The following is a 22803-nucleotide window of genomic DNA, read 5'->3' as shown; positions in this document are numbered from 1 at the left end:
CATGAAGAATATATAATTAGGAAATTACACATAATCCGTTCTTTATCTGAGAAAAGTTATCTAGAAGAAGGATTGATAAATCGGTCGTTTATGTAATCTTTTTTCTCCTCTCCTGATATCATTTTGGAATGAATGCATGAGCGAATCAGCGCGATAATAAGACGGCGCGAGGATATATTAAACGCAATATTTATTTCTTTTTAATCTATGATAAGCTAAAGCTGACTGCAAATAACATTTCCTTGAAGTGGTTGCGAGTGTTCCTCGCAAAGCATGCGTTCGCAATTAACCGAAGAGATATATCAGATTATTCCGTGACGTGGAAATGGAAAGTTTTTCTCCTCCTTTATGGAAATCACGGGAGGAAGGCGGAATGTTTTCAGTATTATCAAAGATAACAACGTAACGTTTCCTATTAATCACCTCTTTCTTTCAGTGATTCCCAACTTACGAAAATGTTGTTACTCACACAGATATATATATATATATATATATAAAAGTATGATCTTGTCAAAAGTCAAACAGATCAGCTGTACTTTTTGCAAATTTCTCTATTTCAGTACCAGAAAATATGATTATATCTTAACATTTTAAAACTATGAAATTACTGAAAGAGAAGTTGATTAATTTATCTTCTTCACATATTTGTACAGAGATTGATATAATTATTTATGGGACAGTGGCGTGGAAATAATGATAAGTATAGAAGCATATTGTGAGTTATTTTTATTATACTGTATTGTTTAATTCACTGCAAAAAAATTAGTTAAATTCGCTTATATTTAAGGTGATATTTCTTTCACGATATATCTTCCTACAATTCATATGGCATCGGTTTTATATGGGATTTTGGCTTCTCGATTTATAGAGTGTACTTTCTAACACAACAACAATATGTGCACCACTTATTAAATTATCGTCTATGCCTGTGCCTACATCACTACTAATTTATTTGAAAACACGGAATTATCGCAGTATTATCGCAGGACTTTTCCGTTCATAAATAGAAGTATCGCTTCTTTACAGCACGATTACTGTGAAAAAGTATTATTGTCGTTATTGCGTCGAGTATCATAGAAAATTTATAATTCGTAATAATGTTGTTAATATTAGAAAAAAAAGGTCAACGACGCGCGTGCTGCTTTGTGTATAATAAAGTAAATCGAAAAGGATCGCTCGTAAAACAACGGTTTTACGTTTTTACGCGTGTTGATTCGCGCCGAGTAAATCGCGTCTATGTTACAAGGAAAATTGCCGGATTTAGCGGGCAATTTATTCTCGCGTCCATTCGTGAGCAAGTAGTTCGTCACAGTTTTGTATCGCTTCTATAATAACAGTAAGCGCGCGCGCGCTCGCTATGCTCGCTAACCCTGCTCGTTGTACCAACGAGTCTCTATTATTTCGCACTTTCCATCTAATTGCGTGTTCGCGCGCAATTGTAATCAGGTGCAGTCGCGCTGCGTTTGACGTCATTACTTCGACCCCGTCGAAACTGCAAAATAGTTGATTCAGAAAGTTGCATGCCCCATTGGCCAGACTCAACTGGCGGTCACTGACAGTGCCCGAGAGTGACTTATCTTTCCACTTGTTCTACTCAATTATAGCCACGTTTAGCCTTCGACAGTTGTGCGTAAGGTCGAAAACCAGTTTGCGCGTATTTTTCACTGAGACTGGACGCTCAGATTTTCATCAACAGCCACTCTATCTCTCTCAAGTATTCTCAAGTTACGTTTTGTCCAGAAACTCTTTGCATTTTTCTTGTTTTTTTTTTTCTTTTCTTTTTTATCTCGTTTTAATCTTCACGTCAACGTAGCGTTCTCTCAAGCGTGAATGGTTTTGACTATGACTGCGAGCGAGTATAACAGTTTCTTCGTCACATATTCTTGTGACTGGACAACGGGGGGGTGGTGGTCTGTAAGGGTATTTCGTCATACACATGCTCCGCATTATGGTCAAAGTTCGTTTGCAGGCGTATCAAAGTTGCTGGTGGCCGATCGTAATAGCCCTCTTGTAAAAGATCTAGGATTAAAAATGAACAAAGTCTCTCTATCGAGTATTCGAGAAATGATAAACTTAAGAGCCGTGCGCGTGAAGTTTGGTTAGTAAAAATCGTATAGTTTATACTGACGGTCCTTTAGTTAAGATAAACTATACAATACAATGTATACTAACACTGTCGGCAATCTTTCATTCAAATTTCGCGAAGTGTCGCCAACTTACCGCGAAGATTACCGGAAATTCGGAGACCGATCGTAGCTGTGCCGTTGGCGTAAGTGTTGAGCGATTCGATGCCATCGACCGTTAATATCGTTTCCGGTTCCGCATTGGTTGCGAACACAGGATTGGCGCGGGTCGGCGGTGGTGCTGAAATCGTACGTAATCAACTCACGTAGTGCACACGTAGCCAGTTGAATTCAGTGATGCGTATGGAGATCTGATCGAGCAGGTAGGCGCGAAAATAGCGGCACGAAAGTCGACTCGCGATCGCACAAAGGATTGGATTTCGCACTAGTCGCAGTTCCTTCGGTGGTTATGGCGGTCAAGACTATCGTCGGGATCGCTACGCGGCTAAGAGGTATCGGGGTCAAGGACATGCAGATTTCACTGAGGATCTGGTAATCGAGAAGAGAGAAGGTTACATCGGGCACCGAGCATGATTCTCAGATACTCACGGGGCAGAGTAGAGTTCACCACCGTGGACATCCTTTCACTGTTCGCGTTTTCGCGAACTGCATTTTCCGAACCCTTGCTCTTCTCATCGTCGTAGATGGCAAGTCGAACGGTCTCGAACAGCTTGGACCGCATGTGGAGGATCATGACTACCGCGACCGAGGTCAGACCGAGGGAGACGATCGCAGCTACGACGATCAGAGCGATGTCCAGTGAAACAGGCATCGTCTGGATATCGCCTGTCGCAAAAGTGTGTCTCATGTTGAGTTTCAAGTCTCGTGGCTTTTGCATTGCAGTTGAGACGACAAAAGGACACTTGTATCTCTCGCGTGTACGGGAAAAAATTTTCATTTTGTGCAACTGAACGGAGGACAGATAAAAATTCAATAAACGAGAAAGAGTATCTCTCTGTTACCGCGACCGAAAATATTCGTCCGAACATTAAAACTCGGTTGAAACAACTGACTGAGCAGAAATCTGCTGCTGGAGTTTTTCTATTATAATCGACTTTTCGTCTGGTCGAAAACAGGCAACAAAAAAAATCCCATTGCAATAACGAGATTTTGCTTTTGTTTCATATGCATCCCTAAAGAATTTCAGGCACCTTTGTGCACGGTTTTCACGTAGTCGATTTTCGGCACGCCGATGCTCTCGTCTCTTTGGACGTGTCTGAAGAATTCATCCTTCGTGGCGAATTTTTGCCGATCCTTTTCGGCATCCCTTCTGCGCTCAGGTACGGAGACTAACACGATCACAGGTCGGGCGGTTGTTGAAGAATCTTTCACTCGCGTCTCGTTTGTTGTTGTCCCCTGAGGAGGTATCGCGATGGGTACTACTGTTGTCGAAGTCGTCGTGCCCGAGATGTAATTCCAGTCGTCATTGACGTTTATAGGTGAAGCTGGGCATTACAATATTAATTACGATCCACAATTCTATCGGCATTATCGATCCTTGATTATCGAGTAACATCACGTATGAATATAAAGACAGTGCTATATAACAATTTCGACACGATGCACGACGTGAAGTGAATTTCTTTTCATCGTACTTGTGAAATTGTTGACTTTTTAAGCTTAGTGATGCATAATTTGATATCGGAAGTTACATGCTTTTTTTCATTGAAATATATACATGTATTTCTTTGAATCTTTGTGATGATGAAATATATACTTTTTGGTCGTATACTTGCATCCTATGGGCTATTAAATATTAATGCCTATTTCTGAGCGATGATGACTAAAAGATGTGATAGTGAGAAATGTGAATTATTCTCAATATTAGCCCCGATCACTCGGCACTTTTTTCTCAGCTCTTACAAGACTGTCATTATTTGAGTAGCCTGAAGAGTCACTTTTACATCTCCGTGCAAACAACTGCGCAACCGGCTGAAATGCCTCTCTCGAAAAAAACGTATTCTTTCACCTTCCATTTGTCGTTCGGTAGTCTCGCGCGGCACAGAGATAACTTCTGTGTGCTCCGTGTTGCTAATCCTGGATGTTTGCACACGCTCGGTAGTAGAGCTTCGCAAATAACCGGGCGACGTTTGCACGACCAGGGAAGCGTCGTTGTCGTCGTTGTCGTCGGCGCATCTTCCGGTTGCGGCATCGCAATCATTATCTCGGTTCTGACATGTGCATTCGTTTGCACAATTCGGGCCCCACTGGCCAGTTGCGCAATGCTCTCTGCATCTACGGAAGAAACGTATTATTCGGTAATATCGAACGATCTCGGCGACACTTGGCCGACACTTCGAGTTGCTCATTTATTATCTTCAAGTATCGCTTATACTATTTCTCGGGCGCTTACTGAGGTCCTCGAAGCCCCGGAGGACATCGGCAAGTGCCGTTCGCGGGATCGCAAGTGCCGTTTTCCCCGCAATCGCATGTCTCCGCACATCGCATGCCCCAGGATCCCGATGAGCATTCTGAACATGTGAAATTAATATATATATATTAACAAAATCTTAATATCATGGGAGCCATCTCGTGGCTCATCCTGCAGCAGACCATCGTGCGCAAAATAATCGCGCGCGTTTCGGATATTTCGCGATTTTACGTTGAAATCTCTAAGCAGTTACGGCTGATAGGTGGAGGATGACGGTGATGGCGCAACGCCATCATGTAAATGCGTGCAATCAAGTGTTTCTTAATTGAGGGCGAGCGAAATCACAGCGGAGCCAGTCGAATCGCATCTGCGGGCCTTATTCGCGGAATGATAAACGCGAATGATTATCATACACCACGGAGTGTGTCTCTTATAAGGTATTAACATCGTGATTGCGTTACGCGGTGTGTCGGATGTCGTATCTGATCGACTCCTCGCCGCCCACGACCTTCTCGAACGCTCGCGGGAAAGTAGCGGCTTCGTAACTTCCGGGCTTCCGCAACTTTCGAAGCGTTCCCCGATCGCATTGACGCAACAGTCGCGTGCCACCTGCGACTTCTATTTGTTCGATCGATGATAAATTGTTTTATCGTTATCTTTGGAACACACACGGAGCTTACCCTCGACGAAAGGCGGACGAAATCGCGAGAATCGAAGTGAAGAAGGGAAGAGTCAGAAAATAATATCGTTCTGCATGATTGATGATATCGCGGCGAATCTGATATCGTGGATCTCCAGAGGCTTTCCACGGTCGATTCAAAAGCCGACGAATAATTTGTCTCGATTAATTTTCTGATAACTCTTTGTATCGCGATGTCCGCGATGTAGCGATTCTATTAGCGCGTTATGGTGCAACAATGTGTAAATTGATGCGGATTCTAACGAGATGCGTCGTGCGAAAATAACGAATCCTGCATTTATGATTCATATGGAAATGATACCTAAAACAGTCATTTCACATGCGCGTTCTCGCCATCGTGGAAGGTCAGTCCGTTTCATGGAGCGTGAAATTTCTCATCGACTCTACGTTTCGCACGGCTATTCGTTTCGGTTATAATTTCGTTTCAAAATCGTTGAGTAATGAATTGCTTATTTTAACCCCGAAACAGTCTTGTCGAACCGGATTCGTTTCGTCAATGATGCGCACGGCATTATTATGCAGACCTTGTGAATTCTTTTAGGTCCACCATTTCGTGTATATGTATATTTATAATCTTAGTTTGCATCTTTCTTACGGTCTTAGTTTACATACATTCCCCTTTTTAAATGTCATAGCAATCTATTAGCACTTAATTACACAATGAAAACATCGGCATGTCTAGTTCGATAGCTATATTTTGCAAGTAGCATTAGTCCAGAAGTTTGTTTTAATGACATCCTGAAGTTCTCTCGCTACGTGTTTATCAGGATCTGTTTACGTATTCATGTTGAAAAAGCGTATATTATGCGCATAAAACTGATAATGACTTTATTAAACATATCTGCCGAGCGATAAAAGTGCAAAGTGCAAACTGACAACACGTGCAAAGTTGCTTTTTCATAAAATAAAGGAAATGGAAAAAATATAACTAAACTTATGAGACACATGACGATATCGTTTAAGATATCATTTAGATTTTTTCATTAGATTCTTTGTACGTGCGTCGTTCTCTCGAGATGCAGGTAAAAATAAAAAGAAAAAAATCTTTAGCGATGAATATAGTGCTAAAAGTGCAAAGAAGACAAAACGCAATGACTTCACGTTAGTCTCGTCTTACCACGGATGCAATCGTCTCCTTGATATCCGGGATCGCATTGACATTCATTCGGTGCGACGCACTTCCCCGCCAAACAGTTTTTGCAAAATGGCATACACCTCGCGTTCACATCGCCATGAATCATCAGTTTTTTGTATCCCTCGCAGCATTCCTCCACGGTCTTTGACTTTACCTCCGTCTGTAGAAGATACATCCCGCGAGACGTTGTTATATGCTTCCACATCGGGATATATAAATCATTATCACAGCTTATCGGGGACGCATAATATTATCGTTAATTTCGGCAATTACCCGACAATTTTCCTTCCGTTATTAATCTCCATCTCAAGCAGCAGCGGCCCCTCATTAATTTTCGGATGGTCTCATCCGTACGATTCACGGTGGGAGAGAAAAGTGTGTCGAAAATCGAGCATCGCAGGCTCGAATGAAAGTCGATCCTACGGACGACGTAAGAGGATACACGCGCGAAAACGCATTCACGGGCATAAATTACGGGTCGAGTCAAGACCGTCTGTGTTTTTCTCCTCCTTGCAAACGTTATTATGTTACGCCCTTCACCGTTTCTGCGCTCGCACGACGCCGATCGCGTTACGTGAATTTCGCTCTTAAACGCGTTGCGCGGCAGATCGATGCTGGACACGATCGTCGTGTTACATTCTCCACTTTTACTTTTAATTACGAATAGAGCCCCGTTCGTAAAACAGGTGCGGAGGGGGGGGGAGGGGGGTATCGTTTAACTCGTCGATTTTACACACGCTTCGACGTTCCGATCGGCAACACGGGAAACGACGAAATTACCGTATATTTTCACCACCCATGTTCAGCCGCGGGGAATACTCTACTATTTCGCAATGTGACGCGTTTGAGGAGTCTTCGTTACTCCTATTTCTAACTGCAAGGGATACGGCATGCATAGCTCGAGACTCTTGCCCGCGTGAACGCCTAACGTCGCGTCGCGTAACGGTACGTTGTTAGCAACCGAAAGTTGTGCAATTCAGGTGTTTTCCAGCAACGTAGAAAACGCCAGGCGACCTCGACAGGCGAGCCGAACAGCGAGTTTTTATTCTCGCTCGTTACATTACTCCGCTCGTGTCTTTTATCGAGTGCATTCCATTCCAGCGACGTAGCGATGATATAAATATCAATTTATCGCGCATCTCGCTATGGAATATTTTTCTAACGCCGATTCTCCGTCATCCACAACCGCTGCATGTTCACAGGTTTCCGCTGTTCCTTCTGCTTTTAACTTCAATGCTTCGTAACTTCGCTTCGCATTCCGCGGCTGCTTTTGACCTCCCTATAATTCTACGCGATCGGTAATTAGCAGCGCATATTATATCGCGCACCGTGATATTCCCCAGCCCGGTTCCCGGCTCCCGGTAATTTCAGCTTGCCCGTAACTCACGCGAAGTGGCTGCTCATTTTTTCTCAATGGCGGAGATTGGAGAAAAATTCGCGCGATTCGCACGAATGGTGTGCACTTGGAGCGGTTCTTTGCGCTCGCGATGTTGCCCGCGCCTTCGCAATAACGCCACATGGCTTTGTGTTACAAGGCTCGCATGTTCCCTCAACTCCTCGGAACACCTCCGATAATTAGCGGAGCGATGGCAAACGTTACCTTCACGACGGCACACTACATCCACCTACGCATGCGAATATGCGCCGAGTCCCTTTTACGTTCTTTTACACGCGGACATCGTGTAGAGTTAGCTGCGTTGTAGTTTCTACGTCGCTCGCAAACGAGACTGACTGAGAAATTTAATATCGCTAAATTTTGCATGAAATGTGCAACATGCCGATATTGCAGACGCTTGCGGACAAAAGTTTTGAGTTGCTGCATTTCACACATCTCAGAGACCTCAAAATGATTCATCGGTTCTTTGTTGATCTACTTGATTTAGTTTTTGTACACGTACGCAGTGATGTGTGCAACATTTGTGACTGAATTTTTTCACAGCGTGCCAACAATCCGAGACGACGCACGTTCGACGATTGTGCGGCTCGGTGAAATCGCGAAGAGACTGTAGGCATTAATTAATTTCGAGCCGATTCGCACTGTCGACAGATGCTAAATTCGCGAAGTTGGCAGAGGAAACTGTCGTGTAGAATTTCTCTTTTGCATTTTGATATCATCAGCGCGTTAACGAGACGGCGATTTAAAGGGAGATCCAAGCCAAGTCGATAACGGATAAAATGGGCGATCTCACTTTAAATATTTGCGCGAGATCTAAATTAATTAAAAGGGGGTCACTCTCGTGAGATTATCTCACGTCTCGCCGATTAAGCGCGCACTATGCAAATAAGTTTTCAGATAATTGCCGGCAGCGAAAGCGGAAGCGACGGAACGACGTTTAGACGATCGCCTAATTAACGTGCGGCTTTACGATCTAGTTTCACGTACTATTTCAAATTGCATCGGAACGACTCTCACGGCACTCGCGCGAACGCAATGTTAGCGTAATAAAATATTATACAATGTCGAAGCGAAGTCGAGACTTTTTGTCTGTACGAGATAATTGAGCGGGCGATTTCGCTGTATATTCGACGCTCGCATTGAGTGTATCGCGAAGTCACTCGTTTATCTTATTTTTCCACTTTGTGTGATGGGCGTTTCAGTTCACTTCGAAATTAAGTCTTAAGTAAACACATATTGGACACGGTATACGGTTCGTAATCGCTTGCGCGTACGAACGCGTTACATAGAAATAAACATTCACTGTCAAGCGCGCTCGGGCGAAACTCGTAAGGAAAGACGAACCTCTTTTGAAAGAGCGCGCTGATTATCGCAACGCACATGATGCATTATCGATAATGACGAAATTTTCTTCTTTCTCATAAGCCGCACGAAATAAGTTCATTGTCCACGTAATAAGCGAGTGTCTCACGTACATACACGCTACCTCGCATGACGCGCGCGCGCCTTACAAACGCGTTCTCTCATCTCGCCAGCGCGGGAACGCCTTGCGCACGATCCGCCATTTTCCATTTTAGGCTTTGATCCTTCTCCCCCGACTTCGATATAGTACCCGCGGACCCGCGTATTACCGATTACGTAATGCATAATTACGCCACGTACGAGAGGTCGTTTCATTTCCGGCCAGTGTCACGATTCACGAATTCCTCAGCATGGTGGCGGTATATCCGCGAATTTTTAAGTCGGCCGAGACATCCCGAGAGGCCTCGTTAATTTAATTGGCGGCTGATTCGACGAGGCCATCATCAGATCATCTATGAGAAAGTACAAGTTTCTCTCCCCTGCACTTCTGCGGAACGGCACAGGGGAAATTGAAGTCGACTTAAATACAATGATAAGCTCGTAACTGTCTCATTAAGAGGCGGAAAAAGGCATCAGGCTTCAAAATGATCTATTCTGGCATATTTACGTCGCGTTTTAATTGGGAAACGAGTTGCTGTAACATGTTGCATATACGCAAATTATTATGTCATATTTTGTATCCTCGTACTTTCCTGTTTCTTCTAGAGAACGACGTAATAGAAAGATAAGCGGGACGTAATAGCGGGACGGAAAGATAAGCAGAAGACAGAAGAAGGTAAAAATATCGATACGTGTGTGTGTGTGTGTGTGTGTGTGTGTGTATGTGTGAGAGAGAGAGAGAGAGAGAGAGAGAAATTGTTCTCGTGTGTACAGCAGCGAAATTGAAGCTCTTTGACTTTCATCGAGTGTGTTAATCCGCGGTCAATTGACTCATTCTGAAGCGTCTGAGCGACGAAAACGAAGAGCTGGCTCGTCCGATCGATGACACGTAGTGTTTTTCGCATCAGCGTTGTGTCCGCATACATCGTGCACCGACATTCTGTTTATCCAACAGCCTTTTGCCGCGTCTCGTCTCGTCTCGTCTCGGTGTTCGCATGCGCGTTATCGTGCCGTGCGCCGGCATACCGGCCGATAAATCAACGCGAGATTTCACATCGACTTTATTACGTCCGCGCCTGGGTAATTCCCGTGTTAATTGAAGCCGATAATCGGGCCGCGCTGTCGAGCTCTCGTTAAATTACAAGCGGACCCGGCCGTTCGAATGGCCGTTCGGGGCGCACCGCCAGACACCGCGTTCGCGATCGTTTGAACGGGCGGAGGGAGTTCCCCGAGTAGCCCAAGTGTTCGTTTATCTCGTTTGTGTCACACACATGTGGATGTGCTTCCTCTCGCACAGCTCCGTCCCGGGGAAAACTGTCCCATTATCGGCGCGAAAATCGTAAACAAGTCGGCATCGTACGAATGTACGATGCGTATGGAGTTAAATGTTCGGCAAATTGTCGACTTCCGGGCGTTCAACTTTTCCCGAGGGACCGAGATGCCGTGCGAAGTCTTTTTCAGCTAATGGCCCGCTTCTGGAATCGTTTCGTAATGCCGACGGGGCCAAGACAAGTTCCACCTTCTTTCGGCGCGATTCGTCAATTCCGCATTTCACGGCGCGTAATTGCAGCTGCAGCTTGTCGCTCCCCCTCCTTCACCCTTTCTCTGTCTCTTCTCTCTCTCTCTCTCTCTCTCTCTCTCTCTCTCTCCTGTTTTTCCTCGATCTCATTTTACCTCCCATGCATGCTGTCACATTCTTTTTATTTATTTGCTTAATCAGTCGGTCGCGCGGTTGATGCGGACTTTCCCCGTAATTATCCCGGATCGGCGGCGGCGGCGGCGGCGGCGGCGGCGGCGACGGCCGAGAGCGAGAGAGATGTCGTCGTGCAAGGACGCGTGAAAGAGGGACGGTGAGTAAGAGGCAAAAGCGGAAGAATAGCGGCAGGTTGTTTTATCGCATTGTGTACACGGGGCGGTACACGATTTAAGCCGCGCAGACAGCGAAGCCACGCGAAGTGTGTTCCGAGTGTGTCCCGGCCGATCGTTTTCCACTCGCGCTGCCTGGGAAACGACATTTTTCCATAACGAGGCGTGGAAATGCGAGCTTATGTAACTCTCTTTCCGTGATGCAATTGCTAGAATAAATTACGGTCCTATTGTGCCGTGGCAGCGTGTGCTCTCTTTAGCAATTTTCCCTCGGCCAAACATTACTATGTACTTTTGACGATGCGATTTTCTATCAGCGTCGCGTCTCTCGTCCTTCGTCCGAAATTTCAAATCGTAAAGCCGATATCGGAGAGTAAATTTAAGTCGAGCGAGTGCGATAAAGACCTCCTCGGAGCGCACAGACGTCTCGGTGGAACAATGCTTCTCGCCCGTTACATACCGAAACCTCCCGCGAAACCGATCTGATGCGCTTATGGTAAACTCCTTTGTTGCGTAAGATCGTTCCGTATTTTTCTATCCCTTTGAGCAACCTGGGAAAATAGTACTTTTCCACGGCGTCGCGAAAACTTGCGAAATGCAGCGGAGTCGCTACCATTGAATCCGTTGATGATGGATAGGCAATAAAATTAGCGAGATTGCCTGCCGAGATACTCACGTCGAATTTCTGTACGGTGCTGCTGGAGAGAACGGAATCTCTCAGCGCAAATAACAGCGCGTCTTTGTTGCTAATGAATTATCTTTATAAAGCCTTTGATATATATATTTGACTCGAGATACCATCAAACGTACCACGAGAGAGAGAGAGAGAGAGAGAGAGAGAGAGAGAGAGAGAGAGAGAGAGAGAGAGAGAGAGAGAGAGAGAGAAGAGAGAGAGAGAGAGAGAGAGAGAGAGAGAGAGAGAAGAGAGAGAGAGAGAGAGAGAGAGAGAGAGAGAGAGAGAGAGAGAGAGAGAGAGAGAGAGAGAGAGAGAGAGAGAGAGAGAGAGAGAGAGAGAGAGAGAGAGAGAGAGAGAGAGAGAGAGAGAGAGAGAGAGAGAGAGAGAGAGAGAGAGAGAGAGAGAGAGAGAGAGAAAGCATTGGAAGGAGAAACGAGTGTGCACTGCAACTGAATTCCGTTAACATTTCTCTATTAATACGTCTCGGACTTTAATTTCCTTTTTCGAAGAGAACATTTACATGGAGATTCTTACACTTTATCAAGGGACGAAAGGCACTGTGAAACTTTTGATTCAAGAGAATATGTCTCGTCGGCTTTAATAACAAAGAATTATTTTAAACAAGAATAATAAATACGTATAATTAAAACTGATCCTGGCGTCGTTAAAACTGATCGATAATGATCTCAAGTACGTGTGGCTTTGGCACGAATAACAATCAATGTTGACATGTATCGATTTATATACAAATAACAAAAAATTCCGACAGACTCACCTTTATGCGATACCGCTGCCGCAGTTCGTTCCGCGTCTTCGGACACCTCGGGGGAATTTGTAGGCACCAAGTGAACGTGTTCACCACGACCGGCTCGGTGTAAGTTTCGTATGACGTGACGGTGTAACTGTAACGTTCGGTCAATTAGCTATCGACTGTTCCCGCGATTCCCTTATCGGGATTTCGAGCGGCATGCCGCGGCGGCAAGGTGCGTGCATAATAATAAGTAGTATATTGCGCGCACCGAGACACCGCATTGTCAAGGCTTCCAGGTGAAGGTCTTTCCGAACAGACGGATTGTATGTCGGTATCATCGAGAACTTTAATCATTAATTAAGCTGCGGTCGCTCTTATTACGCGCATTTTCAATGGAATACTCACTTCTCCACTCTCGAACAAATGTGATCCATGATCAACGAATTGCAGAAGGACACCATCCTGAAGACCACAATCACGAGGAAGACTCGCGAGATCCCCGAGACACTCATCTCGGTGAGATTACGGGTTCTAGAAAAATATTCTCCTCTTTGTGCGAAAGTTATTTTCTCCGCACGAACGGCGAATAATATTCAAGAGAGGATGTACTCACTTCTCTGACAGGAATTCTATTCGCACGACAAAAGCGTACGGTTTCTCTTTATCAATGTTGTCTTGATTCCAAGAATCTCTTTAGAATAATTCGTGTAGGAAAAATCCCGGCGGCTGTAGATGTTGCCCGAATAAAAGTGACGCTTCCATCATTCTCGTGTCTCACCGTCTCGGCCGGAGAAGAAAGAACTGTCACCGAACAAAAAGCGTTCCTTTCGTTACTCTCGATAATTCGAAGCTTGGGATGGATTCGCCAGAGGTACATGACTTTCTCCCGACGACATCTCAATCGCCAATTATAAATTATAGCAGCCTGAATGAAACAGTTATACCATGTGTGAATATGAGAGCGCAACGTTTGTCGTTTGGACATTTGCGCAGGATATATTCGACGATACTTCACGCAGCCGATGCCGAATGATGTCCCCTTCGAAACGACGTTCTCTTTGACAGGAAATATTAACTGACTCGAATTGGTCAATCGTGGCCCGGAACGAGCGTGGCATTCAATATTGAATATACGTCAAGTGTGAATGTCAGAACGCGACATCGATGTGCGCGAAAGAACGAACCGTCAGACAGTCGAAATCGATATTTTCGCGAGAGAGAGAGAGAGAGAGAGAGAGAGAGAGAGAGAGAGAGAGAGAATACCTCGAGTTACGAATTTCACAGTAATTTTCCCGATAACGGACGACGATTTACGTAAATGTTATTTGCCATCTGCTTGGTATCTGAAATTAGGCTAGAATGGAGATGTATTGTCATAAATATGTTGTTTCCTACATGTGAACTAGGAGAGCGGATGATTAATTAACAAAATAATTACATGTTCATACATGAGAAGACGTGAGCGTTATCTTTGTTGTCCGGTTTGAATTTTGGAGATGGTTCTGGTCGCTACCTTTGCGCGAAATCACCGATCGTTAGAATAATTCGTTAGGTAATCGCGAATTTAGCGAAGCAGATTTAGCAGATAGATTTTACCGTTGGAATTCGCGCCTTTACGTCATCGACGTTAATCCGATTAACTAATACCAGCGCGACAACGACGTGCTCTTACAGTCTCACATGTGGCGCACAGTGTAATCTTTTTTTCCTCTGTCGTAATCCGGCGCGATAAAAAGTGCACGAGAAGTCGTTCATTCAAACGCGTCGGCCAGCTGTTCCATTCGTGTGAGAGAATTCTGCCTCTTGTTTGGAAGCTTTACAACAGCCAGCTCTATTAATCAGGAAGAAACTATCTCGCTGGAGATACGCATTTTCTAGCGTCATTCATGATATACAAGCGTGAGAAAGCTAATCGTTTCAAACGGGACATTACAGTTATAATGTAATTGTTTATGACGGCCAGTTGATTAACGAGCGAGTTGAGTGTGTCAGAACGACTGAATTTGTGTGAACCGAATTGCGCGTCGAGAGACAATCTTTTGGATAAAGCACTGCCGAAACGTTTGTCGGTAACCGCATCGCATCGCATCGCACGTGTACACACGACGTATAACTAAAGAATAATATTTCAGAATATCCTGTCATAAATCCACAATAATTTAATTGGAAAATGTAAAATGATTTGAAACTAGCGAGTAATTTAACGAGCGAGTTTTTTTTTCTATATAAAAAACTTTTTTGCTCATCAAGAGAAAATCCCTCCGAGCGATTTACTAATTAATGTGTCAGATTTCATGACATATTTTATGATATTTTGTTGTAACAGGATTTCTAAAGTCAGAAGAGACACGGCGACGTTCGTGTAACAATAATCGAGCAGGATGTTAACATCTCGAATTGCAGTGGAAAAGATCTAAAATTCTAGAACGATTATTCTTCAATATTGATCCAGGGGGGTCGTCAACCTTTCAGTCCTCGAGGAAGAAAATTAAATGTCTTAAATGTATTTTATTGCAAAAATTACCGATACAGCATTTGCAGTGCAGATCTCGCAATTATATAATTTGCCATTACCAATATGCCCAAACCGAATATTTGTTTAGTCTTATGCGGAGCTACAGCAATCAGCAATGAAAATCTAAATGCAAATTCGCTTCGTAGATGTTATCTCAATCTGCATTATGCATTTCACTGCACGCTTTTACGAACATGCTTATGTAATTGTAATCAATACGATCGCGCCAATTAGGCCGATGCAGGAAGACCAATTTTTTTTCGCAACGGTTTATTGCTATTATGACGGAAAGACGAAGAGAGTGAAACAACGTGTCCTTCTTGCAATCGTTCAGTTGCCCGTTTTGTAAAAGGGGAAAGGACATGCGTCATGTTATCGGCACTTGGACGTGTAGTTTAAATTGCATTCGTTGACGCGTCATGCGGGCTGAGTGCGTTTATTTATGTGCAAAAAGGGTCGCTCCTTAGTTCCGCATTACGTTCCGTCTTGACGAAACGCGCGAGCGAAATTTCATTATTGTGTGTCAATGATAAACAAATAATGCAGTAATTTTAATAAGCGATAACAGCATTAATGGGATATTTTGAGCAATAATAATGTGATATAATCAGAGTGTATTTCTTCCGGATAGATACCGCGTCGTAATACAACTTTGTGCCGACGTTTCGCAAACATTGCAGGTTGCATCATCAGGGCTAGGAGAGCTCCGATGCAAAAAAGGCAGTGTGATATTTTTATCGCGTCACATCCATACAAGAGTGAAATCTTGACGAAGCACACTGTGTATGTAAAACAGTGCCGTATAATAGCAAATTACACTGCAGGATAAAGAGTAATCGTCTTTACTTCCTACTCACTGTGCAAGATGAGTGCTGCACGTTAAGTCTCTCTGATTTAATCCGCGCGAGTCTTCAAACGATGCCACCTCCTTGCTAATTCCAGGTCATCACGTTTTCCTCAATCTTCACCGGACATTACGCAACCAGTGCAAGATACTTGATCAAAAATACTTGAGCAAAAACGAGATCAGTTTTTCATTGTACGAGATGAACGTATTTAAATAAAACGCGGATGTTCGCACCACGTGGATACACAAGGAATGCTCGCGCTTTCTGCTGTATCGCGACTCATCGTTACCATCGCGATGACACAGAGATTACAGGTCGAAGAAAGTACACCGTATCGACACGCACGAGAATCGAACGTCCGTCTTGCTAATCGGACGTGAACCGGCGAGGCAGGCCGATTCCGCTCCCTCAAAATCCCCGCTGAGAGTCGGAAAAAAAGGAAAACAGAGGAGTTTCTATCTCGCGAGAACGCGACGATCTTCTCGCGAATAAACGCGCGGATGTTTCGTTACTCGAGTCTGCCGCAAGGGCCGAGCCCTCCGCTCCGGGAAATGTCACTGTCGCTTTCACAGAGCGATTCGCAACTGGCCCCAGGTTCGTAACGAGCAATTGGCGTCGCCGGCACTCGGAATGCACTTGTGGCACAATGAACTCCGACCCTCCGACAACGACGAATACAACTACGACAATGACGATGACGATGACGACGACGACGACGACGACGACGACGACGACGACGACGACGACGACGACGACGGAGCCGAGGAGGGGAAAAGCGGAGGGCCCTTGTTCCCGGAGAAGGAGAGGGATCGTCGTGCGGTACCCATCATGCTGGTACTTCAGTTTGCAAAGCGACGAGGATATCCTGCAGAGACATTGACATTGCGAAGCAGCCAAGTGTTATTGCGGAGTGGCCGGCGGCGGAGCACGACAATAACACAGGAGATAATGCATTGTGCATCGCGCGATGTTAACGGAGAAACGGATCGGACCGATCCGTACGATCCGGATTCGAAAACGTCGTTAAGAGAGCATGGCGGTGAGAGAAAAGGACAGAATGGCGATACGCTCGAATGAAGTCGGGGTCCGGTCCGGAGAAGGCGATGATTGAAACGGAAATCGGCTCCTCTTGCGTCACGTCCAATTGGCCAAAAAAAGAGGACGTTTAATCGATACGTATCGATACGGCGCATTTTTTCTCGATTGCGTTCTCAGTCGTGAAGGTAACTGCGACGGGTAACAGCGACGCGGTGAGACAATCGCGATGTAATATAAAAATGTATCTTGTTCATTTCGATCGGAATTCGCCGAAGCAGCGTCTTCATTAATTTCGCGTTAATCACGACTGGTGATTTATTCACCGCACGGCTGTACTTATCTGTTTTGCGCCTTCTGTCAATTTGCATTGTCCGGAAGTCAGTGACACATACTGCAGGCCGTGGTACTTCTTTCACCGGCGCGGTTGAAAGAGCTTACACTTCTCGTTTATCGGCTGATGCGACGGATACGAATGCCGGTGGCGTAACGTTAAAAAAGAATTGGAGTAGATAGGCGAAAGCCTATCCGAGTTTAGAGCTGTCTGTCGGAATAGCCGAGAGAGCAGGCAGACTCGCGTAATGAGATGATTGGGAGGGCAATTCACCGTGTTCCCTCTTGTTCTCGCGGCACGCAATAGATCGAGAGATCTACGGCCGGACCGCCGTCGTCGTCCGAAGCATCGACCGTTTAATCTCGTAACGCTGAACAACATCCTGCTAAATGGAGTAATTAGTAATTACGGGGGAAGCAGCGCGCCGGCAAAGCTGGTGCCGCTTTTGCGTCTCGCTGAAATTAAACGTCGCTTAGAAATAAATTCGTTATACCTACTTGTGACTTTTCGACACGGCCGTGTGTATTTGCGCTGCCGGCCATCTCACGAAGAGGCCTGGTCTCTACAATGGAGAGGCGAGATTTTACGAAACGTTTAAAAGCGTTCCTTCCTGCCTCACCAGAGAATCAGGCTTAAATATCCCGTGACGTGCTTACGTTGCTGTTGTATCGAAGGAAAATATTATTAACACAATTTCGCACGCGTTACAAACGCGGCTTCAACAGGCTCGTGTGATCGTATCGTTGAGCAATTTCGTATTTCGGTTCAATTTTATTGATACATTATGATTTGTGCAGAAAGTGAAATATAAATAAAATACCTCTTTCTTCAGTTTCTCGTTATTTTGCGCTTTCGAACGCCAATCGCGTACCAATCGCATTTCGCGATGACGCAGCGTGTGCATCCTGTCGTGCAAGTGCAGCCGGCTAAACAAACATTTTGCAATCGCGGGGTGCAATAAGCGGGCGCGCGAACGCGCGACGTAAGCTCCGTGTCCGAGCTGCATATCGTCGCAATGCACGACGCATTCCGACGATCACTCGATGCGGATCAGAAAAAATGGGCGGGAAAGTGTGTACGCTTCATCCAATAATATGGATAAAAATCCAATCGCACACGCGAAATCAATTTATTACATATGAAATAATAACGTTATATAATTATCCTCTCAGTATAAGCGTTTAAATAAATTTCACCGTTGCACAAAATATAAAACAGAGTGAAACGAACGGGAAGCTAGATTGACATACGAGATATCACGTAGCTCCATTCCGATTACATGATGCGCGTTTTATTACGTATCAGTAGGCGCCGGGCCTTTGCTAAAAGAAACATTTTTTCGCCGAGCTATTGTCTCTCCGCCGCCCGAGAGACTGATATCGTAATCTTCCGCTCCTCACGCGCCGAAAGCTCACGCATGGCCTCGTCGAGTTTTCCGCGCGTAAATTACACGTTCGGGGGCTTTTACTGTCTGCTCATTCAACGATTGCGAAGAAAGACTGCCGATTTTCGCAAGTTTCATTAAAATTCCGCCGCATTCTACGCCGCCAGAGCTGCGTCGCTCGTTGGCAGCATAAGTCGGATTATTTCCGGGGGGATGTAATGGCGCATAAATATGCGCCGCGAAGCGTCGAAATCGTTTTTCCACGACGGCACTTGCTCCGGCCGTGCTAGCGTCGTGACCGAATTCTCGCTCGATCGTAACAGAGCATAGCCGAGCTAATTAATATGGAACGACGTTTTAACGACGGTAGAGTCGGCCGGGGTGTCGCGCCGCCGCGCGATGCCGATTAATTCATTTCGCAATTTCGTGTGTGAAATCACGCGGAGCGCCGTTGCTCAATAAATGCGCGTCGCGCAGGATCGGGCACCTGCGTATGAAATATTCCCGTTTTATGGAAACACGACGAGGCGGTGTCGTCGCGCGACGACCTTGTGAATTATCGGTCTCATTATCGTATATTTGGACAAGACAGATCGGATTGCAAACATAAACCGCGGTGCCAGCGATATAAATTCTAATTCCTCGTGATGTGAATAGCAAATGTGAATTTCGCTCATCCTCTCATTCTTGGTGAATAAAAAATCCGAATATCAAATGTCAAACACCAAGTGTTGGGCAGATCCGATGGTGTCGGTAACTCGCGTATCCTCCGAGTTCGCTCGCTCGCTCGCTCGCTCGCTCGGTGAAACGAGTGCGCGAGCAATTATTATGTATATCGACGAGCATTTTCATTTTATTAGCCGGCTGTTATTGTCGAGTGGGACCGTCGAAGCTCTCTTCGCGATATTGTAATTAAGCGCGGCGCGGTGGTTTACCGACATTGAGCGGAGGAAGAAAACGGGGCCGAGAACTACAAACTCGCCCGTGGCATTTAGATCGACTCAACTTTACTGTCCTTGCGTCCGAAGTGGATAAACAAGCTGCCGTCGCAAGGAGCGGCTGTTTGCGAACGACTACTTGCTTTTCCATCGGTTTTTCGTCTTTCGCGGTACGTTCAACCGGCTGCTCGACCGTTTGCATCAGCGACACGGCCAATAATGCGACGATTATCATAGCTAATGATTGCTCAAGAATAATTGCACATCCGGAGGACTTTTTCGTAAACGTCGGCGATGCTCGCGGAGAGAACGTGCCTGGGAAAATTGGGCGTCGATAGTTTGTTTTGCAAATAATATACAACCGATGAGAGAGATTACACGAGATAGCGGGAGATGGAGGGGAGAGAGAGAGAGAGAGAGAGAGAGAGGGAGGGAGAGAGAGAGAGAGAGAGAGAGGGAGGGAGAGAGAGAGAGAGAGAACGTCGGCATTAGCTTCGGCAGATTTGTGCAATTCCGTATCCGCGCGGGAGGCCGCCTCGGCGAGAGATTTTGATTGCAAATCGATAGAAGGTAGAACTGCGTGGAACAACGAGTTGCATAACGATTACGCTAATGTGTCGCGTTGTTTAATGTCCTCGACTGAACATCGGCTCGGCGAACGTTCAATTCATGCGTCATACGTTACGAGATACGCGCGGTTTGGACATGGAAAATAGAAAGCAGTCGAGTTACAGAAATTTCGTGTGTTCGTCGCGCGAAAGCGTCTAACATTGGAGAGTTGGGCGTGAAACGATAAAATTATAACACGTTTCTTGGGATGTTGTTTAACGCGATGATGTGCTTCCTACGCAATAAGGCGAGATGTCACAATCGAATTATGCTTGAGAGAGCGTCAAAACCGATAGAACAGTTTTATTTGTATTTTTTCAATATTTCTTTTTATGTGATGTTATTGCGCTCGTCAATTTACCGACTTACACCGGCTGTGGTAGAAATAATAATCGCGGGTAAATAAAACCGAGAAAGGATAATTTTAAGGAGAGGAGTACATTTGGTTAGGCGCGGAGAGTCTCTCTCGGGTGTATCGGATTCTCGGAGGTAAATCGCGGCGTTAATAATACGACGGGTTCATTCCGAGACGCGCGGTAATTAATATCACGCGCGGCAATACACGGTATGATAATCGTTCGCAGCGGTACTTTTACGCAGCAACGCCCATAAATCTTTGAACGGGAAGAAAATCCGTATCTCGTGAAAGCGCTCGACGTTTTCGACGATGAACACGTACTCGAAACGCAATCTCCCGCTCCCGTTTCGTAATTCGAATATGTCAGAGGCGCGACTTTCATCCTTTCCAAGCAACTTTATTGTGTTAGGCCAAGAAGTAGGAATTTCCTACTGTGTAAACGATACTGCACAGATAAACCAGTCCGGTGAGTCACCGAGCAGAAAAATATCTACCCTTAGAGCTCGCGGAACTGCAAGAGCGGTTATTTTATTCGGTTTTCCATTTTTGTCACACCACATGCAGACTCCATTTTAATTTCACATCAGTCCTATAAATAAAGTGCCTGGTTTACGCAAAAAATGACAATCATAATCAATAAGAGTCATTAAGGTAGCTTCGAGAAATTGATATAATGAGCGCGAAAGATTCGGATTTTCCGAGATAAATTAAAAAAAAAAAACGATTACACGCTGGATCGACGCTGGCGCGTGCTCTTCGAATCGTATCAAGAAGCCATGACTCGTTGCATAAATTGACGGCGCCTAATCGCGCGAGGCAGTGACATTGGTGCCGCTCTATGTCTCTCGCATTGCGTAAAACGAGCATTGTTTCGCCGGGGAGCAACGCTAATCATAATTACCCTCATTACCAGCGAGTAATGCCAGATATTATTCCGGGATATCGTTGACCCCGAGTTTATTTCGCAGACGTAATGGTCTTTACGATCGCTATAATGATCTCGGCGCGGCCGGTTTCTCAAAAGCGCGCCTTTCAACAGACAGAAAACCTACTTCTCGTACTCTTCTCGCTGCTTGTCACGTCGTTAACTGTAACTACAATATTTTCCCAAGTAGAACGTGCCGCGACCGTGTCGGACGAGAACAATTCGCGTCGTCAAAGTCCGTCCGAGTGCCGATCTGGCTGTCGTTTCGCAGGCGTTACAACCTTTCTGAGGACGCGAGGTACCTTCGACCGGTCTTTTATATCCGCAGGAAAGCACAACTAGAGATATATATATCGACCGATTGGATCGGTTTCGCGCAGCAGTTTGCGCTGCGGACCCATTCGAGAGTTAGACGAGAGATTTTAGTATCTCTTAATTTATATTTATCATTTAATCTCGTTGAGAGAATCACTTTCACCGATAATTTCGAAACAGATCGACGACGACGACGACGATGAGGACCAACGACGAAATGCTTGCGCTCGTGTCGATACGTGATCGATCTCCTTCAATACGTCGGTCCATCTCGCGTCATCTATCTTGCGAACGCATTGTATGTATAATTCCATATGCCCGATACGCATGACGTAACGCATTCGCGATTCCTCAGTGATCCGTCAACATCCACTTAAGCTCCGCGAATTGCGCAACTCGCGACTACGCGAGACTAGTATACGCGCTATCGCTATCGAAAAAAAGAAGTAGGGAAAAAAGAAACTAGCGCGACGTACGAGGGTCGACTTTTTCTCCTCGCGATCTATAAGATATGCACCTGTACCAGTGCCGTCGCACTGGGCAAAAGGGGGGATTGCGATCTGCTTTCGGCATCGCTTTCACGCACAATTTCGAAACGGGCGATTTCGTCGAGTATGATGTCGGATCGTGAACGGCCTGCTTCTTTCCAGGGCTTCAATTAAAACGATTACATCCGATTCCGGCCTGCCGACCGGCGAAATTGCTCGTGCCTCTCCTTCTCTTTCCTCCTCTCTCTCTCTCTCTCTGTCTCTCTCTCCCTCTCTCTCCTTCTCTCGCGATTTTGGTCGATCGCCGATGCTCGATGGTCGTGGCGCGCCGACTAAAACCGCCGTAAAACTGTACGCGCGCGACGGTGAAAGTGGACGAGAGTGGCCGTCCAGTCGGTTGGCCTCTCATTGTGAGCCTCGCAGACGTTTCGCGGAAAGGTATGGCATGACTTCCCGGTCTTCCGATTACGCAAGTCGTCGGACCAGTTTTGGGGCAGATCGCCAAAGAGTCCCCATGGGCGTCGACTGCTCGTCCGTCCGTCCGTCCGTCCGTTCGTTCGTCTGATCGTTCGCCC

The 22803-nt window shown here is 45.6% G+C and overlaps 1 protein-coding gene across 2 annotated transcripts; it reads right to left on the bottom strand.

Annotated features, from left to right (window-relative positions):
• Positions 1-995: 995 nt before the first annotated feature.
• LOC105191654 (uncharacterized) lies at positions 996-16439 on the bottom strand. Of its 2 annotated transcripts, none has more exons than XM_011155190.3 (11): positions 15852-16439; positions 13093-13280; positions 12885-13028; positions 12504-12630; positions 6312-6489; positions 4477-4594; positions 4093-4358; positions 3275-3568; positions 2673-2909; positions 2221-2364; positions 996-2019 (listed from the first exon to the last, which is right to left on the bottom strand). In XM_011155190.3, exons 3-11 carry the CDS (start codon positions 12989-12991, stop codon positions 1874-1876), a joined length of 1617 nt encoding a protein of 538 aa, XP_011153492.1. In that variant the 5' UTR covers positions 12992-13028; positions 13093-13280; positions 15852-16439; the 3' UTR covers positions 996-1873. The 2 variants fall into 2 exon arrangements, with proteins under 2 accessions (XP_011153492.1, XP_011153491.1); XM_011155189.3 differs by having other exon boundaries at positions 12885-13010.
• Between the last annotated feature and the right edge of the window lie 6364 nt (positions 16440-22803).

This window comes from Harpegnathos saltator, unplaced genomic scaffold (assembly GCF_003227715.2).
Source record: "Harpegnathos saltator strain DR-91 unplaced genomic scaffold, Hsal_v8.6 scaffold498, whole genome shotgun sequence".
NCBI classification, from domain to species: domain Eukaryota; kingdom Metazoa; phylum Arthropoda; class Insecta; order Hymenoptera; family Formicidae; genus Harpegnathos; species Harpegnathos saltator.
The sequence above is the reverse complement of the archived record's forward strand: the minus strand, read 5'-3'. Positions and strand labels throughout refer to the sequence as shown.